General features: G+C 41.7%; 1 protein-coding gene across 1 annotated transcript in view; it reads right to left on the bottom strand.

Moving 5' to 3' along the window:
* VTCN1 (V-set domain containing T cell activation inhibitor 1) overlaps positions 1-20626 on the bottom strand; it is a 63091-nt gene that overhangs the window by 24887 nt on the left and 17578 nt on the right. The window contains exons 2-3 of the mRNA XM_052638027.1: positions 3970-4012; positions 2240-2304 (exon numbers count right to left, since the gene is read on the bottom strand). Coding sequence (XP_052493987.1) covers positions 2240-2304; positions 3970-4012 — 108 coding nt within the window. The remainder of the gene's footprint in view (positions 1-2239; positions 2305-3969; positions 4013-20626) is intronic.

The following is a 20626-nucleotide window of genomic DNA, read 5'->3' as shown; positions in this document are numbered from 1 at the left end:
GAGATCTGGTTCCCTGACCAGGGATCAAACCCAGCCCCCTCTGCACTGGAAACTCAGAGTCTTAGCCACTGGACCACCGGGGAAGTCCCCGTCTTTCATATAGAATGTACTGTTCTGTGCCTTGCTCTGTCGCTCAACACTATGTTTCTCATTGGAAAACATACGTCTCTCAGCCACCAGGAAATAAAAGTTGAAATCACAGCAGTATTCCACAATATCCAGTGTTGGTGAGGACGTGACACACTGGGTCCCTCATACACCTCTGGTTAAGAATAACTTGGTAAATCACTTTGGAAAACAAAATGGCAGTATCTACTAGGATCTATTTATTGGCTTTCTGGACATACTGTTTTGTGAAGTGCTTATTTTAAGATACTAGAAAAAGAATTAAAAGTTAGCAACAGCTAGGTCCTACTGTATAGCAAAGGGAATTATATCCAGTCTACTGGTTTGAACCATAGTGGAAAATATTTTTTTTAAAAAAGAATGTACATACGTGTATAGCTGAGTCACTTTACTATGCAGCAGACATTAGTACAACATTATAAATCAACTGTACTTCAACAAAGATTTTTTAAATAAAAAAACTTAAATGGATCATTACTTTTTAAGAAAGAATTAAAAGACAGCAAAACAAAGCAGGAAGAAGAACATTAATAAAGATAAAAGCTAGAATTAATTAAATAAGGAAATCAGAGAAAGTAAAAATAAAACCAAAACCAAAACCTGGTTCCTTCAAAACTACTATAAAGCTAATTAACACCTTATAAATCTATTTTAAGATGACAGAGGGTTTGGGGAGAAAGAGCACCCAAGATTAGGAATAGGAAGAGATAAGATAAAGAGAAAATAAATTATAAAAGAATATTAGAATAAAACAGGCTAGTGAGCTCAGAAACAGATCCATACACATTTGGATACTTGATTTATGATAAAAATAACACTAATGAGAAGTGAGGGAAGGATAGTGTCTTGACCCATCTTAACCACCGTATTTGCCCGTGCACAAAATTTTTCTAGATGGTTGTAGATATAAATGTGAGAGGTTAAATATTAAAGCTTCCACAAGATAACCTAGAAGAAAATATTTATGACCCTGGAATAGGTAGACATCTTAAACAAATTGCTTACAAAAAGTTACTGGTATAAAGAAAAAGATAAATTGGACTGTGTTAAAATTAGGAACTTCACTCATTGAAAGACATCAACAAGACAGTGAAAAAGCAAGCCAGAGAGTAAAAGAGATTTCTCAATACATATAACAAAATTGCACTCAGCATATAATTCCTACATAATAAAAAGAAAAAGATAACCCAATAGAAAAATAGATGAAAGACAAAACACACATTTTTATTGATAAAGAAAATGGAGAAAGATGTTAATATCTTCTCTAGGCAAACACATCTACAAATGAATGAGTTTTATTCATTTAGGCCTTGTGATTACTGTTTAGTGGCAGCACACACAATGGAGGAGAGTGACAGAGAGAAAAGACAGCTGGAACTATAAGAACTAAAGTTATCAATTGACAGCTTTGGCCACAGTCTAAGTTAAAATAAATGTGTTGGCCTGAGTCAGGCGCTTCAAGGGAAATGAAGCAAATGACTTGCTTCAGAGAGGACAGCTGCTGGTCTAACTCACTCAATGTCTTAATCTGGCATCCATAATAGATGCTCCTGAGACGTGGCCTACACAGAAGAGAGGACTGTTCCTGCAACTGAGATCATTTGACTGCCTTTGGAAAGTCACCATCCATGCCACAATGACGTCTGTTTACCACATGGAACAGCAGTTATGACCACTAAGTATTCTGTTTAAGAAAACTGTGTTTGAAGACTTGATATTCTTCAACACTTCAGCTGAAGCCCCACTGCAAAGGAATCATCTACTCAGGTCAACTGTTGATAGAATGGCTCAGCCAAGGCACTTAGCTATGATCCCAGAATGATATCTTCAGCACTGTCTGGTGAAGAGAACAGTCTGAGAGACATTCCATTCGATTCTCTCAACTACCTGGTGATGAAGATGTTATTTCTTCCACATCATATGTGAGGGAACCGAGGTCTGGGGAGTTAAATGACTAAAGGACAGAGAACACCGTCAATAAGTAGAAGAACCAGGGCTCTCCTCTGAGGTTTTCTGGGTTCAGGCCCTGTGTTCTTGCCATTCTACACATTAAATGATTAGGGACTTACTGATGAGCAGCAGATGGATTGTGGTAATGCAGGAAATCACATACCTGAAATACCAAAACCGATGATAAATGCAATTGCTCCAGCCAGAATAATGATGATGCTAATAATGCTATGGAGAGAGAAAGAAACAGGAAATTACTTCTTTATTCCACTTAACATGCTGCTTTGCAACCTGGGCTCATACCTGCCCTTTGTAAGAGGTACCATATAAAGACTCTCAACTTTTTCTTCAGAATATGTCCTTTCCTAGAAATAGGTGCCTTAGAAAGGGATCTCCACAACTCCATCCTCGGCCCCCTGGGTGCTGGGATAGATTAAAGGAGTGGCTCTTTTGTCTGACTATGTGCATCATCTTGCTTTCCTATTTCCAGATCAGTGAAGATCAGACACAGAGACTGCTGGGGAAAACCCAGTGGCATTTCTGTAATGCCAGGTGCCACTTGAGGGAGACTAGTTCAATCCTTAGCCCACCCTGAGCATTACTGCATCCCTTATTACATCATTAATCTATCTGTCTCCCTCCATAGACTTTAAACTCCACTAAGGACAGCGGTCATATCTTTGCTTTGTACCCACCAGTCCACTTCACTCTGTAGATCCTCACTGAGACTTTGTTTTATTAAAACAGTAAGAAGTTTATTACAGAGAGCTTAGGAAATACAGATAAGCAAAAATAAGACAATAAAGTCACTTGAAACTCCACCATCCAGACATAACAACTGGTAACTTCTTGATATGTATCTTGCCAGTTTTCAATGAGCAGATTAATAAATGATGTTTAGGAAGTAAACAAATAAAGAAATACTACTTACATTTACTGAGTGCTAGAATTATGTCACAGACATGTTGTTGTAGGCACCATTTATGGACTATGTCATTTATCCATAAGGTTATCATGTGATAACCTTATGAGGTAAACAAACGTGTCTCCGTTTTACAGATGAAGACATGACATAGGGATAGTAAGCTTCTTCCCTAAATTCACATGGTTGGTAAGTGGCAGAGCTTGGATTAGACTCTGTCTCGAGAATCTGCACTTGACTACTTCCTACACTGCCAGGGATGGGGGTTCAAGATGGGGTGTGTCCCTCCTCTTTGCCCAGAGGAACCCATTAGGGGATACCAGCTTGAGCTGCTGAGAGTGACTCAGACAGAACAGAAGGTGCAGGTCAGAGCTGGCGTGGTGGCAAAGCAGTCCCTGGGAAGCTTGCCCAGTGCTGCCTGCTCCGGTGCACAAGTCATCAGGCAGGTGTCCTCCGCCACAGTCTCATTGCTGCCAACTCACACATTCCCTGCACCCACACTGATATTATGCAATAGGCAGGACAAAAGAGAGGCACAGGGAGGCAAAGAATGATGCTATAGAGAGAGAAGGGAAGCACAGGGCATTTTACTTGCTGCCCCGAATAGGCTCATTGTACTCAGCTCCCCTCAGCTCAGGGATGGGCCCACCAGAGAGAAACGATAGACTCACAAGGAACAATTTGAGTAAACAGTTCCCCTAGAGGTTAAGCCCTCATGAGGTATAGCCATAGGGACAACAATTGAATAAGCAAAATGATCACTAGGACTGACAAGGTATCTGCAGTTGATTCCAAGAAGAGACCACATTTGACCACTGCCCCCTTTCTTTACACACCTAGGTGTGGCCTCAGATATTATTGGTCCAAGTGTGTGAGAACAGCTCAACAAACTCATAGCAAGAGGTACTGTCCGGCTTTCTGACTACTGAGCTGGACAGAGAGGACTTGCATTTGTGACCTGAATCACTTACCTTGGGTGAATTACTTTGTCTCGCTGAGACTCAGTTTCTTTATCTTTAAAATGGGAGTAGGATTAGTGAATTAGAAGATAGAATGGTAGAAATGAATGAATCAGAGAGAAAAAAAAATGAATTAAAAGAAATGAGGACAATCTCAGAGACGTCCAGGACAGTGTTAAATGCCCCAACATTTGAATCATAGGAGTCCCAGAAGAAGAAGACAAAAAGAAAGACCATGAGAAAATCCTTGAGGAGATAATAGTTGAAAACTTCCCTAAAATGGGGAAGGAAATTATCACCCAAGTCCAAGAAACCCAGAGAGTCCCAAACAGGATAAACCCAAGGTGAAACACCCCAAGACACATATTAATGAAATTAACAAAGGTCAAACACAAAGAACAAATATTAAAAGCAGCAAGGGAAAAACAACAAATAACACACAAGGGGATTCCCATAAGGATAACAGCTGATCTTTCAATAGAAACTCTTCAGGCCAGGAGGGAATGCCAAGACATACTTAAAGTGATGAAAGAAAATAACCTACAGCCCAGATTACTGTACCCAGCAAGGATCTCATTCAAATATGAAGGAGATATCAAAAGCTTTACAGACAAGAGAAAGCTGAGAGAATTCAACACCACCAAACCAGCTCTCCAACATATTGTAAAGGATATTCTCTAGACAGGAAACACAAATAGGGTGTATAAACCCAAACCCCAAACAATAAAGTAAATGGCAATAGGATCATACTTATCAATAATTACCTTAAACGTAAATGGGTTGAATGCCCCAACCAAAAGAGAAAGACTGGCTGAATGGATACAAAAATAAGACCCCTATATATGTTGTCTACAAGAGACCCACCTCAAAACAGGGGACACATACAAACTGAAAGTGAAGGGCTGGAAAAAGATATTCCATGCAAATAGAGACCAAAAGAAAGCAGGACTAGCAATACTCATATCAGATAAAATAGACTTTAAAACAAAGGCTGTGAAAAGAGACAAAGAAGGACACTACATAATGATCAAAGGATCAATCCAAGAAGAAGATATAACAATTATAAATATATATGCACCCAACATAGGAGCACTGCAATATGTAAGAGAAATGCTAACAAGTATGAAAGGGGAAATTAACAATAACACAATAATAGTGGGAGACTTTAATACCCCACTCACACCTAAGGATAGATCAACTATACAGAAAATTAACAAGGAAACACAAACTTTAAATGATACAATAGACCAGTTAGACCTAATTGATATCTGTAGGACATTTCACCCCAAAACAATGAATTTCACCTTTTTCTCAAGTGCACACGGAACCTTCTCCAGGATAGATCATATCCTGGGCCGTAAATCTAGCCTTGGTAAATTCAAAAAAATTGAAATCATTCCAAGCATCTTTTCTGACCATAATGCATTAAGATTAGATCTCAATTACAGAAGAAAAACTATTAAAAATTCCAACATATGGAGGCTGAACAACACGCTGCTGAATAACCAACAAATCACAGAAGAAATAAAAAAGAAACCAAAATATGCATAGAAATGAATGAAAATGAAAACACAACAACCCAAAACCTGTGGGACACTATAAAAGCAGTGCTGAGGGGAAAGTTCATAGCAATACAGGCATACCTCAAGAAACAAGAAAAAAGTCAAATAAATAACCTAACTCTACACCTAAAGCAACTAGAAAAGGAAGAAATGGATAACCCCAGGGTTAGTAGAAGGAAAGACATCTTAAATATTAGGGCAGAAATAAATGCAAAAGAAAAGAGACCATAGCAAAAGTCAACAAAGCCAAAAGCTGGTTCTTTGAAAGGATAAATAAAACTGACAAACCATTAGACAGACTCATCAAGAAACAAAGGGAGAAAAATCAAATCAATAAAATTAGAAATGAAAATGGAGAGATCACAACAGACAACACAGAAATACAAAGGATCATAAGAGACTACTATCAGCAATTATATGCCAATAAAATGGACATCGTGGAAGAAATGGACAAATTCTTAGAAAACTACAACTTTCCAAAACTGAACCAGGAAGAAATAGAAAATCTTAACAGACCCATCACAAGCATGGAAATTGAAACTGTAATCAGAAATCTTCCAGCAAACAAAAGCCCAGGTCCAGACGTCTTCACAGCTGAAGTCTACCAAAAATTTTGAGAAGAGCTAACACCTATCCTACTCAAACTCTTCCAGAAAACTGCAGAGGAAGGTAAACTTCCAAACTCATTCTATCTACATCACCCTAATACCAAAACCTGACAAAGATGCCACAAAAAAAGAAAGCTACAGGCCAATATCACTGATGAACATAGATGCAAAAATCCTTAACAAAATTCTAGCAGTCAGAATCCAACAACACATTAAAAAGATCATACACCATGACCAAGTGGGCTTTATCCCAGGGATGCAAAGATTCTTCAATATCTGCAAATCAATCAGTGTAATACACCACATTAACAAATTGAAAAATAAAAGCCATATGATTATCTCAATAGATGCAGAAAATGCCTTTGACAAAATTCAACATCCATTTATGATAAAAACTCTCCAGAAAGCAGGAATAGAAGGAACATACCTCAACATAATAAAAGCTGTATATGACAAACCAACAGCAAACATTATCCTCAATGGTGAAAAATTGAAAGCATTTTCCCTAAAGTCAGGAACAAGACAAGGGTGCCCACTTTCACCACTACTATTCAACATAGTTCTGGAAGTTTTGGCCACAGCAATCAGAGCAGAAAAAGAAAGAAAAGGAATCCAAATTGGAAAAGAAGGAGTAAAACTCTCACTGTTTGCATATGACATGATCCTCTACATAGAAAACCCTAAAGACTCCACCAGAAAATTACTAGAGCTAATCAATGAATATAGTAAAGTGGCAGGATATAAAATCAACACACAGAAATCCCTTGCATTCCTATACACTAATAATGAGAAAATAGAAAGAGAAATTAAGGAAACAATTCCATTCACCATTGCAATGAAAAGAATAAAATACTTAGGAATATATCTATCTAAAGAAACAAAAGATCTATATATATATAAAACTATAAAACACTGGTGAAAGAAATCAAAGAGGACACTAACAGATGGAGAAAGATTACCATGTTCATGGATCAGAAGAATCAATATAGTGAAAATGACTATACTACCCAAAGCAATCTATAGATTCAATGAAATCCCTATCAAGCTACCAACGGTATTTTTCACAGAGCTAGAACAAATAATTTCACAATTTGTATGGAAATACAAAAAACCTTGAATAGCCAAAGCAATCTTGAGAAAGAAGAATGGAACTGGAGGAATCAACCTGCCTGACTTCAGGCTCTACTACAAAGCCACAGTCATCAAGACAGTATGGTACTGGCACAAAAAGAGAAATATAGATCAATGGAACAAAATAGAAAGCCCAGAGATAAATCCACAAATCTATGGACACCTTATCTTTGACAAAGGAGGCAAGAATATACAATGGAGAAAAGACAATCTCTTTAACAAGTGGTGCTGGGAAAACTGGTCAACCACTTGTAAAAGAATGAAACTAGAACACTTTCTAACACCATACACAAAAATAAACTCAAAATGGATTAAAGATCTAAACATAAGACCAGAAACTATAAAACTCCTAGAGGAGAACATAGGCAAAACACTCTCTGACATACATCACAGCAGGATCCTCTATGACCCACCTCCCAGAATATTGGAAATAAAAGCAAAAATAAACAAATGGGACCTAATTAAACTTAAAAGTTTCTGCACAACAAAGGAAACTATAAGCAAGGTGAAAAGACAGCCTTCAGAATGGGAGAAAATAATAGCAAATGAAGCAACTGACAAAGAATTAATCTCAAAAATATACAAGCAACTCCTGCAGCTCAATTCCAGAAAAATAAACGACCCAATCAAAAAATGGGCCAAAGAACTAAACAGACATTTCTCCAAAGAAGACATACAGATGGCTAACAAACACATGAAAAGATGCTCAACATCACTCATTATCAGAGAAATGCAAATCAAAGCCACAATGAGGTACCATTTCATGCCAGTCAGAATGGCTGCGATCCAAAAGTCTACAAGCAATAAATGCTGGAGAGGGTGTGGAGAAAAGGGAACCCTCTTACACTGTTGGTGGGAATGCAAACTAGTACAGCCACTTGGAGAACAATGTAGAGATTCCTTAAAAAACTGGAAATAGCACTGCCATATGACCCGGCAATCCCACTGCTGGGCACACACACCGAGGAAACCAGAATTGAGAGACACGTGTACCCCAGTGTTCATCGCAGCACTGTTTATAATAGCCAGGACATGGAAGCAACCTAGATGTCCATCAGCAGATGAATGGATAAGAAAGCTGTGGTACATATACACAATGGAGTATTACCCAGCCATTAAAAAGAATACGTTTCAATCAGTTCTGATGAGGTGGATGAAACTGGAGCCTATTATACAGAGTGAAGTAAGCCAGAAAGAAAAACACCAATACAGTATACTAACACATATATATGGAAGTTAGAAAGATGGTAACGATAACCCTGTATGCGAGGCAGCAAAAGAGACACAGATGTATAGAACGGTCTTTTGGACTCTGTGGGAGAGGGAGAGGGTGGGATGATTTGGGAGAATGGCATGGAAACATGTATAATATCATATGAAACGAATTGGCAGTCCAGGTTCGATGCATGATACAGGATGCTTGGGGCTGGTGCACTCGGATGACCCAGAGGGATGGTACGGGGAGGGAGGAGGAAGGGGGGTTCAGGATAGGGAACACGTGTATACCTGTGGTGGATTCATGTTGATGTATGGCAAAACCAATACAATATTGTAAAGTAATTAACCTCCAATTAAAATAAATACATTTATATTAAAAACTAATAATACAATGGGAGTAGGAGTAATTCCTGTTCCATCTGTTATAAAAATATTACAAGTTGAAGTGTGCCCCTTCATATTTTGAAGTCCTAACCCCCAGGACCTAAGAATATGATTTTATTTGGCAATAGTCATTGCAGATGTGATTAGTTAAGATGAAATCATACTGGAGTAGTGCTGTGCTTAGTTGCTAAGTCATGTCCAACCCTTTGCAACCCCATGGACTGTAGTCTGCCAGGCTCCTCTGTCCATGGTGATTCTCCAGGCGAGAATACTAAGTGGGTTGTCATGCCCTTCTTCAGGGAATCTTCCCAACCCAGAGATCGAAGCCAGGTCTCCCGCATTGTAGGTGGATTCTTTACTGTCTGAGCCACCAGGGAAACCCGCACTGGAATAGGGTAGGCCCTAATTCCATATGACTTGGGTAATCCCTTCTCCAGTGGATCTTCCTGACCCAGGAATTGAACTGGGGTCTCCTGCATTGTAGGCAGATTCTTTACCAGCTGAGCTACCAGGGAAACCCCTGGAGTAGGGTGGGCCCTAATTCAACATGACTGGTGTCCTTATATAAAGGGGATATTTGGACACAGACACTCACAAGGAAAACAGCATGTGAAGATGAAAGCGGAGATCTAGAAGCCAAGGAACACCAAAGATTGCCAACTAATACCAGAAGCTAGGGGTGAAGCCTGAACAGATTCTTCTCATGGCCCTTAGGAGGAACCACCCAGACTGCTAGTCTCCAAAACAGTGAGACAATATTTTTTTTCTGCTGCTACCCAATTTGTGGTATTTTGTTACAGCAGCCCTAGCTTTGATCTTGTTTTAAGATCAAAATGGGCAATGATTGTTGCATATTCCATACAGGGCTATTCATATGTTTCTTTTTTACTGTAAAAAAAAATTTACCTCTGGCTATTTGCTGTATGCTTATTATTAAAAGCTATGACTTAAATCTGGAGAATAACCCAACTGGTAATAACAAAAATATCATAAGTATTTCGATATATCAAAAAGAGCATGTAGTAGGCTTGGTGCTAAGCATTCAGTGTACATTTTCTCATTTGTTTGAATGATCAGGTCCTGGTCTCCTTAATTTCTCTCATATTCCTCCATTTCTGTCCCCACTGCTCCTGGTCACCACCATGCCTCAGTGGCATCATTGCAACACTCTCCTGACAGCACTGCTTTTAGACTAAACCTTGCTAACCCATGCTTCACCTGGCCAGAATCAGTGGTGACTTCAGAATTTTTTTATTATGTTTTTATTTCTGTATCTATTTCTGGCTGCACGGAGTCTGTTGCTGCGCACAGACTTCTTCCAGTTGGGGCAAGTGGGGGCTCCTCTCCAGTTGCAGCACACAGGCTTCTCACTGTGGTGCCATGGCTTCTCCTGTTGCAGAGCGCGGGCTCGAGGCACGCAGGCTTAGGAGCTGTGGTGCTCAGGCTTAGCCGCTCCACAGCACGTGGGATCTTAGTCCTCAGACCAGGGACCTGTGTTGGCAGGTGGATTCTTAACCACTGGACCACCAGGGAAGTCCCAGAATTTCTATATGAGTGTGGCTTAGGGGAGATGACCTAGTCGAAGTAGGGCTGAGGGTGATTCTGAGGCAGTATAATGCTGTAATCACGGCACGGTTTCTGGGTCCAGCCTGAACAGGTTCACATCCCAGCACCACTAGGTACTAACTGCGGACCTTGTTTCCATTCCTTCTTGTGAAGAGCGAGTTGACACATTTTAAAAGATCACCTAGAACAGCTCCACACAGGAAGCTTTAAGTCATATTAGCTATTACCATTCTTGTTTTCCTTCTGTGGTTATATAACAAGCACAGGTTTCTAACTAAGTATACATTTCCTTGATGGTGCCAGTGGAAATGCTTGTGAGGACCACCTGTTGCTTAGCTACAGAGCTACTGGTCAGAATGACTACAAAATTAATCATACTAGTCCTGTGCTTAAAACTTCAAGTGCCTTTCCATCTCCCTCATGGTAAAAATCCACTTTGTCATATAGACAACATGGCCTTCCAAAGGGAGCCTTAACCCTCTCTCCAGCCTTGCTGCTTCCCACACTGCCCCTGGCATCCTGCACTCCAGACCACCCTTTCAGCCCGCTGGGCCATCACAGACCTCCCTGCCGCAGGCCTACCCTCTCTAACGAGGGGAGTAGACGACAGAGACACTGAATAGATACCTGGACACTCACCAGCAGGGAGGGGACAGTGGAGATTGTACGTCATAGTCAGAGCAGCTGAGCCCATCTCCCTCACCCCCAGGCCCACATGCTTCCTCTGCAGCGGAAGCAGAGCCCTGCTGTCTGTCAGCAGGTTCCCTCTCTAAGCAGAAATCACCTTGAGGTTTGTTCTGAGCTGGTTTTCCCTTGGGAAACAGCTCAACCTCCAGAGCCTTGGAAAGAGAAGCAGGAACTATCAGAGCAGCCAAATGAAATAACTCCTGTCTGCTGCTTGTTAATTTTTTAAAAAGATGAATAAAATATTTCACATAAGGTGTTCTTACATCGCTTTTTGGTTTTTACTTCCCAAGAATAATTTCTAATAACTATGCTACAGGAAAATTTTAATGCAAAACTGTGTCTTCTAACCAACTGCATTGGAACTCACAGTGCATGTTTGTTAGACTCTCCTAACAAAAAACCCCAGATGACAGCCAGTGTCTTTGGAGGATTTGTTCACTTAATAAACATTTACTAAGTACTTCCTAAGTGCAGGACATTGTTCTGGGCACTATGGAGGAAGTAGACAGATGAAGTAAACCAAATGCCTGCCCTCAAGAACCTTACAGTAAATTGAGGTAAGACACACACACACACACACACACACATAAAACATACACAAACATACATTGCACACACAGGCACATATACATGCCACTGTAATAAGACATAATGTGGTGAGGGTTTCAGTGAAGAGAGGAGCAAGTTCTCACAGGAATTCTAGGAAGGTAGGAAGTTATTTTCAGGGCTTTCCTGGTGGCTCAGCTGGTAAAGAATCCACCTGCAATATGGGACACTTGGATTCGATCCCTGGGTTGAGAGGATCCCCTGGAGAAGGGAAAGGCTACCCACTCCGGTATTCTGCCATGGAGAATTCCAGGGACTGTATATTCCATGGGGTCGCAAAGAGTCAGACACGACTGAGCGACTTTCACTTCACTTCATTTCAGGAACTGATTTAAATCTGAGAGAAATAGGGAGAATCAAAGTACATTTTCATGGACAAATTTCAAAGAAAATAAAGAGAAAGGCTTCATCCAAAAATATGTTTAGCTAATTCATGCTAATATATACTCTGTCTCCAAGGCAGAACCAAAAAGAAAAGTTGTTTCTGCTGCACTGCACGGGGTCAGGGCCCGAGCATCATAGCACAGGGCTCTGGGCCCGCAGAGGGGAGTTTCAGGGGCTGCAGACCTCAGCCTTTCAGGAGAGGGGCCCCACCTTGCAGGCTGGGGATCAGCATAAAACAACCACACAACCTCAGGATGGCCTCGCCCGCTCCTCTCATTTGTCTTTGCTTCAGCTGCTGGCCCTTTCTGTGGCACTTGAAAAAAATGAGGCATTTCTGTTAAGACATGCTGTGTTCCCGAGGGCTTGTGGGGGAAAAAATAGGGTTAAGGGAAGACCATTCAAAACCCATGTGACTCTATGATCGGTCTCTTAAGAGACATAGTAATTGGTACCTTGGGAGATGACTTGGCAGCCAAAGCAGGCAGCTTAGTAGGCCCAGAAGCTGCTGCATGGAAAATTTTAAATGCACAGAAACCATTGAGTGGAAACTCCAACTTAAGGTGATATGGGGCAGTGAGGTTGTGGTAAAGGTGGGTACAGTGGCGGGAAGTGGAACCTGGGGGTGCACGGCCAGATGTGGGCCTCTGGGGTGGGAGCCCCAAGTGCATGGGTTCATTTAAATTTAAAAGAAAAATAGAACAGAAAACCATACTCAGCCCTCCCCACCAACACTGTCATTCTTCTCTGCTGTTTCAGCTCCTCTCACCTTGGAAAAATTTGCATGTGACTCAATACTACGTCCATGTTAAACTGTATCAGTCCCCTTTTTTCCGACCACATATGAGCTAATTGACTTTATAGATATCTATATTGCAGCAGGCAGACTATAGTAATGAGTTACCAAGAAACAAAATTGATGATTCTCTAACCCTGCAGTTTCAGAAGTTCCAAATAGGCAATCCCTTTGACCTAACGATCACCCCATTAAATGGAGTACCACCTCCTTCTGGCTATCAGTTCAGTTCAGTTCAGTCTCTCAGTCGTGTCTGACTCTTTGCGACCCCATGAATCGCAGCATGCCAGGCCTCCCTGTCCATCACCAACTCCCAGAGTTCACTCAGACTCACGTCCATCGAGTCAGTGATGCCATCCAGCCATCTCATCCTGTCGTCCCCTTCTCCTCCTGCCCCCAATCCCTCCCAGCATCAGAGTCTTTCCCAATGAGTCAACTCTTTGCATGAGGTGGCCAAAGTACTGGAGTTTCAGCTTTAGCATCATTCCTTCCAAAGAAATCCCAGGGTTGATCTCCTTCAGAATGGACTGGTTGGATCTCCTTGCAGTCCAAGGGACTCTCAAGAGTCTTCTCCAACACCACAGTTCAAAAGCATCAATTCTTCGGCACTCAGGTTTCTTCACAGTCCAAATCTCACATCCATACATGACCACAGGAAAAACCATATCCTTGACCAGACGGACCTTAGTTGGCAAAGTAATGTCTCTGCTTTTGAATATACTATCTAGGTTGGTCATAACTTTACTTCCAAGGAGTTAGCGTCTTTTAATTTCATGGCTGCAATCACCATCTGCAGTGATTTTGGAGCCCAAAAAAATAAAATCTGACACTGTTTCCACTGTTTCCTCATCTATTTCCCATGAAGTGATGGGACCGGATGCCATGATCTTCGTTTTCTGAATGTTGAGCTTTAAGCCAACTTTTTCACTCTCCTCTTTTACTTTCATCAAGAGGCTTTTTAGTTCCTCTTCACTTTCTGCCATAAGGGTGGTGTCATCTGCATATGTGAGGTTCTTGATATTTCTCCTGGCAATCTGGATTCCAGCTTGTGTTTCTTCCAACCCAGCATTTCTCATAATGTACTCTGCATATAAGTTAGATAAGCAGGGTGAAAATTTACAGCCTTGACGTACTGCTTTTCCTATTTGGAACCAGTCTGTTGTTCCATGTCCAGTTCTAACTGTTGCTTCCTGACCTGCATACAGATTTCTCAAGAGGCAGGTCAGGTGGTCTGGTATTCCCATCTCTTTCAGAATTTTCCAGTTTATTGTGATCCACACAGTCAAAGACTTTGGCATAGTCAATAAAGCAGAAATAGATGTTTTTCTGGAACTCTCTTGCTTTTTCCATGATCCAGCAGATGTTGGCAATTTGATCTCTGGTTCCTCTGCCTTTTCTAAAGCCAGCTTGAACATCAGGAAGTTCACGGTTCACATATTGCTGAAGCCTGGCTTGGAGAATTTTGAGCATTACTTTACTAGCATGTGAGACCCTAATAAATTTTATTTGCAATTCCTTGTTGAAAAAGAAGAAATGTTTAATCTTCTTTAGTTTATATTTTTATGGAATGTGTTATTAATATGTGCTTCCAAAATTGTATGAAATTCCTAGAAGTTTATCAATTCAAGGTCTTTGCTATCCATTATACATCTGGTTATAGTGTAATTAGTCATAATTCCAGTTATTATCTTAAAATGTTATCTCACTGAAACAATCAAATTTCCTTGTCAATTGCATTGAAGTGAACTCTCATCAGGTCTTTAAAAAAAAAGAAAAGAAAACTGGGATGAGATACCTACCTTTTAAGGACCAACTCTCATTGTATCAGAGATCCATAAGGATGATTAAACAATAGCTAATGCTTATCGGTCCTGTTCTGTGTGCCAGTGCTATGCATCCAGAGTCTCGTTCACTCCTTACAGTAATGCCTTGAAGCAAGTGTCGCTATCTTTACCTTCGTACATGTGGGGAGACTGAGGCTTAACTTAAGTAAATGACCAAACTCTTACAGCTAGAAAGTGGGAAAGCCAGGTCTCAAACCCAGGAAGTCCAGTTTGTGAGCCTGTTCTCCTAAGAGCCATACTTGTAGAAAAACTGCCATATGGCAGGAGGCTGCAAGTTTGGAAGGCCCTCTCAGCCCCACCCATGAATATCTTCTCTAGCTCTATTTCTGAAAACAAGGACTTCCCAGATTTGCTATGCCGTTATGTAGAGCAGTCATCTGGGAAGGCATCAAATGCTCTTTGTTTTATTCAGACATTAATGGTTTCTCTGTTGTCCAGTTTCTTCCTCCTCAAATATCTAGAAAACTGAGAGAGACTGTATTTCTTATAGATTATAAGCTTACCACTACTTGTGCCACTGATAAATGATTAATATTCTGAAAACTAAATTAAGTTAGCAAATATGGGATTAATCTGAATAAATTCTACTTATAAACATTACAAGCAGAATATTTGAGTAAATCAAGTAAATATTTGAATAAATCAAACATATTACTTTGTTTATAAACTAATAAAGTAACTAGGTTTATAAAGGGATGCTGAAATTGAAGACATTTATTACAGCCTATCCAAAAAGGTTCTCTCTCTCTGCTTTTTTTTTTTTCTCCCCCAGAAAAGGAGAAAAGAAATTATTTGTGGCTCAGAGGGTAAAGCGTCAGCCTGCAGTGTGGGAAACCCGGGTTTGATTCCTGGGTTGGGAAGATCCCCTGGAGAAGGAAATGGCAACCCACTCCAGTACCCTTGCTTGGAAAATCCCATGGACATAGAAGCTGGTAGGCTACAGTTCATGGGGTCGCAAAAAGTCGGACATGACTGAGCAACTTCACTTTCTTTCACTTTTTCTTTCTGTGTGAAGCATTGGGCTTCAAGGCAAAACTATGTACCATTCTCTAGATATTGATTAGTGTAGGTTTTAGGTTTGTGAGAAGCTTAGATTGCTGAGTACTCAAGTTCTTTCATTCCCTGAAGAATCCAGAGTATGTTTCCCTACCTCTACATTCCTCTCCTTCACCTCTTCATTTTGGAGAAATCCAGGCCAGTGTGGATTCAGGAAATGAGATCACAGAGTGGATCAGAGAATGAGCAGCAAGAGTGGGGAGTGGGGAGTGGAGAGTGAGGAAGAAAATTGGCAAAGAGCTGTTCCTGGGAGCTTGAGGAGAGTGTAGAAGAGGGGGCATCCTTTCTGGGCAGCTCCGCTCTGCCCATACTGCCTTAATGACAGTGGACAGCATGGCTTTGTGTTGGGGAAAGGGATTTTAGGAAACTGTGTATGAGAAGCTTGGGTGCTTTTTAGAGTCAAGTTGAGGAATCCTCTCTTCTTTCAAGCTGCCACTAGGGGTCATGACGCAGGATTGTGGGGTACTCCAAAGTCTGGGCACAGGGATTACATCATACCTGGGCCCCGATGCCACAAAACCAGAGAGACATGACCAGCGAATGGATTTCATCTCGCACACCAGCTTCTTTTCTATGACTGATGGCGGTGGCTTAGGATATCATGTTGGAAAAGACTGCAAGGCTGCCTCCAGATTCAGCGAGAGAGAGGACCACTATTGATAAATGATTTCTAAGTGACCACATGGGCCTCATCCCTGAGTTAGCAGCAACACATGAAAGGGGGCTTTAATTGGCTGATCAGTACCAACTACCTGAGTCTCAGGCTAATTTAGTTCAGTTCACTTCAGTCATTCAGTCGTGTCTGACTCTTTGCAACCCCATGGACTGCAGCATGCCAGGCTTCCATGTCCATCACCAACTCCCGGAGCTTGCTCAAACTTGTGTCCATCGAGTCGAGGCTAGTTTAGTAGCAAATTGAGGCTAATTTAATAACAAACCAAGGCTAATTTAATAGCAAAGTAATGCCAGTCCAATGGCAATGTTAGCTGACTGCATATTTTGGCATAAATATGCCCATATTTTAAGAAGAATACTGATTCATGTATATATTTAGGACAGTGTTTCTCAAGCTTAGCCTTGCTGACGAGTGGAACCAGATAATTTTTGGCTGTGGGGCTGTCCTGTTCATTGTATTTTGTTTAGCAGCATCCCTGGCCACTAGCCGGGATGCCAGTAGCACCCCTGCCCTTCTCGTGACAACCTAATACCATCTCCAGGTGTGTCACCCAGGTTGATAATCATGGGTCCAGGAAAAACAGGATCAGGGTGGTGGTGTGATTAGAAGAGAAGCCTTTTGAAGAATAGTTAGCAGAGAGGACTAACTGTAGTGGTGATCGTTCAAAACGAAATAGGCTATATGGGCCTGTTCTCCATCCCCCTGGAAGCAGCAAAGCCAGTAGGTGAAAGTGCTAGAGGTTAGGTTTAGATTTGCCACAGAGAGAAACTTTCCAACAGAACTCTGTCACACTGGCCTGAGCCTGCAGCCCCGCATCACTGTGTGTGGGTATGCACACTGGGGTTGAGCAACCACTTAAGGAGAGAAGAGGGAAGGGAGGAGCTTCTGGCACTAAACAAGGGTTGGAACAATCCCTGAAGTCCCTTTCAAATACAGTAGTTAAACGATTCTGTAATCTGATACTCCCTGGCATTTGCTCTGGCCTTGCCATTGCCAGAGTTCTGTATTCTGTACCTGCCTCCTAAAACTTTTGTTAATCACGTAACAATGATAATTGATACTGAGTGTATGACCTCATTTAATCCCCACAACAGCCCTCTGAGGGAGGTAATAATATCTGTGTTTCATAGATGGGGAAACCAAGGCCCACTATCAAGGATCTCATCCAAGGGCTCATCCCTGGGAAAGTAGACTCCATCATCCATGGCCTTCATTATTGTACTCTATTTTATATAAATCCAAGTTTTTTTTTGTTTTTTTTTCAGAAAAACATCTGCTTTTGTTTATTGATTCTGCCAAAGCCTTTGACCGTATGGATCACAATAAACTGTGGAAAATTCTGAAAGAGATGGGAATACCAGACCACCTGACCTGCCTCCTGAGAAATCTGTGTGCAGGTCAAGAAGCAACAGTTAGAACTGTACATGGAAAGTTTTGTAAACCCCAGTGTTCAGATCTGTGCTGAGGCTCATGTTTCATACAGTTGTAACTGGTGGAAGGACTACACGGCCAGTTTTACATGGACTGAAGGAGTCTCCCTCTATCTTTTGTCTGAAATCCTGAAAGGAAAACAAGGAGGAGGAGTGTCAGGTGGAAAAATATAGAATGTTCATAACTAGACACCACCTTTCCCCAGACAATGTTGGGTTTGCGGCAAATCCATTTTATTTTATTCTTAAGCCGGCTCTATTTATAACTGTCCCCTGATTGCCCACAAAGCCCACATTAGCATTTCATCAGCTGGGTACACAAGCAGAGTGAGACGAAAGTCAACACAAGTCCTTTTGCTAATCATACCTGTATTTCCCGTTCCTCCTTATTCTCACCCCGGAGGAAAAAAAACATTTCCAGAAGATTCCTTCAGCAGCATAACTGATCTCATTGTGTTTAACAACAAACACACTTCAAACCTTTTCCAAACCTCCCGTGAAGTGTCTGTACTGTTAGAGAAGCAGGTGTCCTCTAAGTGGTCTCTGTGGCCTGCACTGTAACAGCTTAACTGTGAGTCTCTCAAACCAGCCTTGAGGAGACGCTCACAGCACCCAGGGTGAGGTTTGGCTGCTAACAAGCACTTCGTTTTCATGATCACAGTTGTTGTTTGGGCTGCTCTTCTTTCGCCACTGCCTTCTCCCTGGCTTGGCCCACATCGCCTCAGTCAGATCGTTTCTGGAATGGACGACACTGAGAGAAAGCACTGTGTCATCCTTGCTCCTTATCAATTCCTCACAGAGCTCAGCACTCATGATCTGAGGAAGTCTCGATGGGAACAGGGGCTGGTGTTAAGAATGATGCCATTCATCCTTTGGTGGTGGCGGATTAGTTACTAAGTCATGTCTGACTATTTGTGACCCTATGGACTGCAGCCCACCAGGCTCCTCTGTCCCTGGGATTTCCCAGGCAAGAATACTGGAGTGGGTTGCCATTTCCTTCTCCAGGGGATCTTCTTGGCCCAGGGATCAAAGCCATGTCCTGTGTCTACTGCACTGGCCAGCAAATTCTTTACTCCTGAGCCACCAGAGAAACCCATCACCTCTGCCATACCCTAAAGCCACAGTGACTGTTTGGTGTTGTATTCCTTGACCTGCCTTCAGGATAACGCACTGTCACTGAAGAAATTCAGATAACTGCTTGGGCTGTATCCTCTCAGAACACCTAACCCTGGGATTAGTTCACTGCTTATTCATTAAGAAAACCAGAAACAAGTACATCTGTCTTCCTCAGAGCTTTTCTCTAGCTGAGCACATATATCTGTCCCAGGCAGTCTGAAGTCTCTGCATCCTGAAATGGGATACCATGTCATATCAGTTGACTCTGATGCTTCCATCATTCACTCTCTATTTCAGTAACCCTAGAAAATATCCCAGAGAAAAACAGGCCACTGTGTCTTGGAAATCAGTAGGGATATGGTGTTCAGTCTTCCAAAAGTCCTACCAGGACTACAGATCTGCTGCAAATCTTCACCTGCTAGGACTCACATTCTCATCTTTTAGCCACGGGCACAGTTCTCCAAGTGTGGCCATTGGGAAGGTTTTAAGGATGGAGATGTGGCAATCGGGCTGCCAGGCCCATTCTCTCAGGACCTGGTCGGCCTGTCCGAGCTGCACTCTTCAGCTGCCCTGGTGCTGCCGTGTGCTCTATAACAAGCCTCGGTTCTCCATATCAAGGATGATTCTGAAACCCAATGCAGGGGAGGCGCTCCCTGTCCTAGGAACCACAGCCATCCTCAGGTTGAACTCCCCTGTGGACCTGTCTGCTATAGACATGAAGTTCCCTGGCCTTCCGGGACTCTGCACCCTGCCTCTGCCCTGGAGCTGGGTTTGAACCCAGACCTTCTCGTGATGATTTCAGACTCTGCTCTTGGTCTTTCCCTTCTGGTCCAGCCTGAGTTCTGGCGCCTTGGTCTCTACTTTCTCCTGTAGATTGATGGTTTCCGCAGTCTCCTGGTACTACATGCAATAAGAACCTACTGTGTTCTCCAAAACCCACCCCCAACTCCCATCCCAGACCCTGTGAGCCACCCTAACCCACTGAGACCCAGGATCTGGCACAGACCCGGAGATGATTACAGGGCTACAAGGAGACACAGGATTTCTTTTAATCTTCTGAGTAAGACTTCTCAGAACACATTCAGATACCATATTCTAGTAAAAGCTTAAGACTGAAATCTCAAGTATTGATTTGAGAATGAAAAGTGAGGCATGCATATAAATTCTGAAAGTTTAAAGTTTGAACACAAATATAAGCTCAAGAAGAGTTTATCTAAATCTGTGGATACTTTATCCCATTTCTTGCCCCACTCTGGCCCCTACCTCCATGTTCCATCTATTCTACATTACTTTGGGCCTCTAAATAGGCCAGGCTGTTTCTCATCTCTGTGCTTTGTTCGTGCTGTCTTTCCAGTTCTTGGAATATTGTAGGCAGTTAATGTTCGTTGAATAAATGCTCCACCTTAGAAAACATTTCCCTCAGAATGTCTAGCACATAGTATTTAAAACTTGTTGAAGTAATGGTTAAATTAAATATCAGTACTGTGTTACTAAGGGAAACTAACGCATTCTTAACTTTTGAACATCCAATTATGGCAGAAATTATCGTTTATCTTCCCTTTGTAAAAGAAAATATTGGGAATTTGGGGTTGACATGTACACACTACC

Source organism: Budorcas taxicolor, chromosome 3, assembly GCF_023091745.1.
Source record: "Budorcas taxicolor isolate Tak-1 chromosome 3, Takin1.1, whole genome shotgun sequence".
In the NCBI taxonomy this organism is placed as follows: Eukaryota; Metazoa; Chordata; class Mammalia; order Artiodactyla; family Bovidae; genus Budorcas; species Budorcas taxicolor.
The sequence above is the reverse complement of the archived record's forward strand: the minus strand, read 5'-3'. Positions and strand labels throughout refer to the sequence as shown.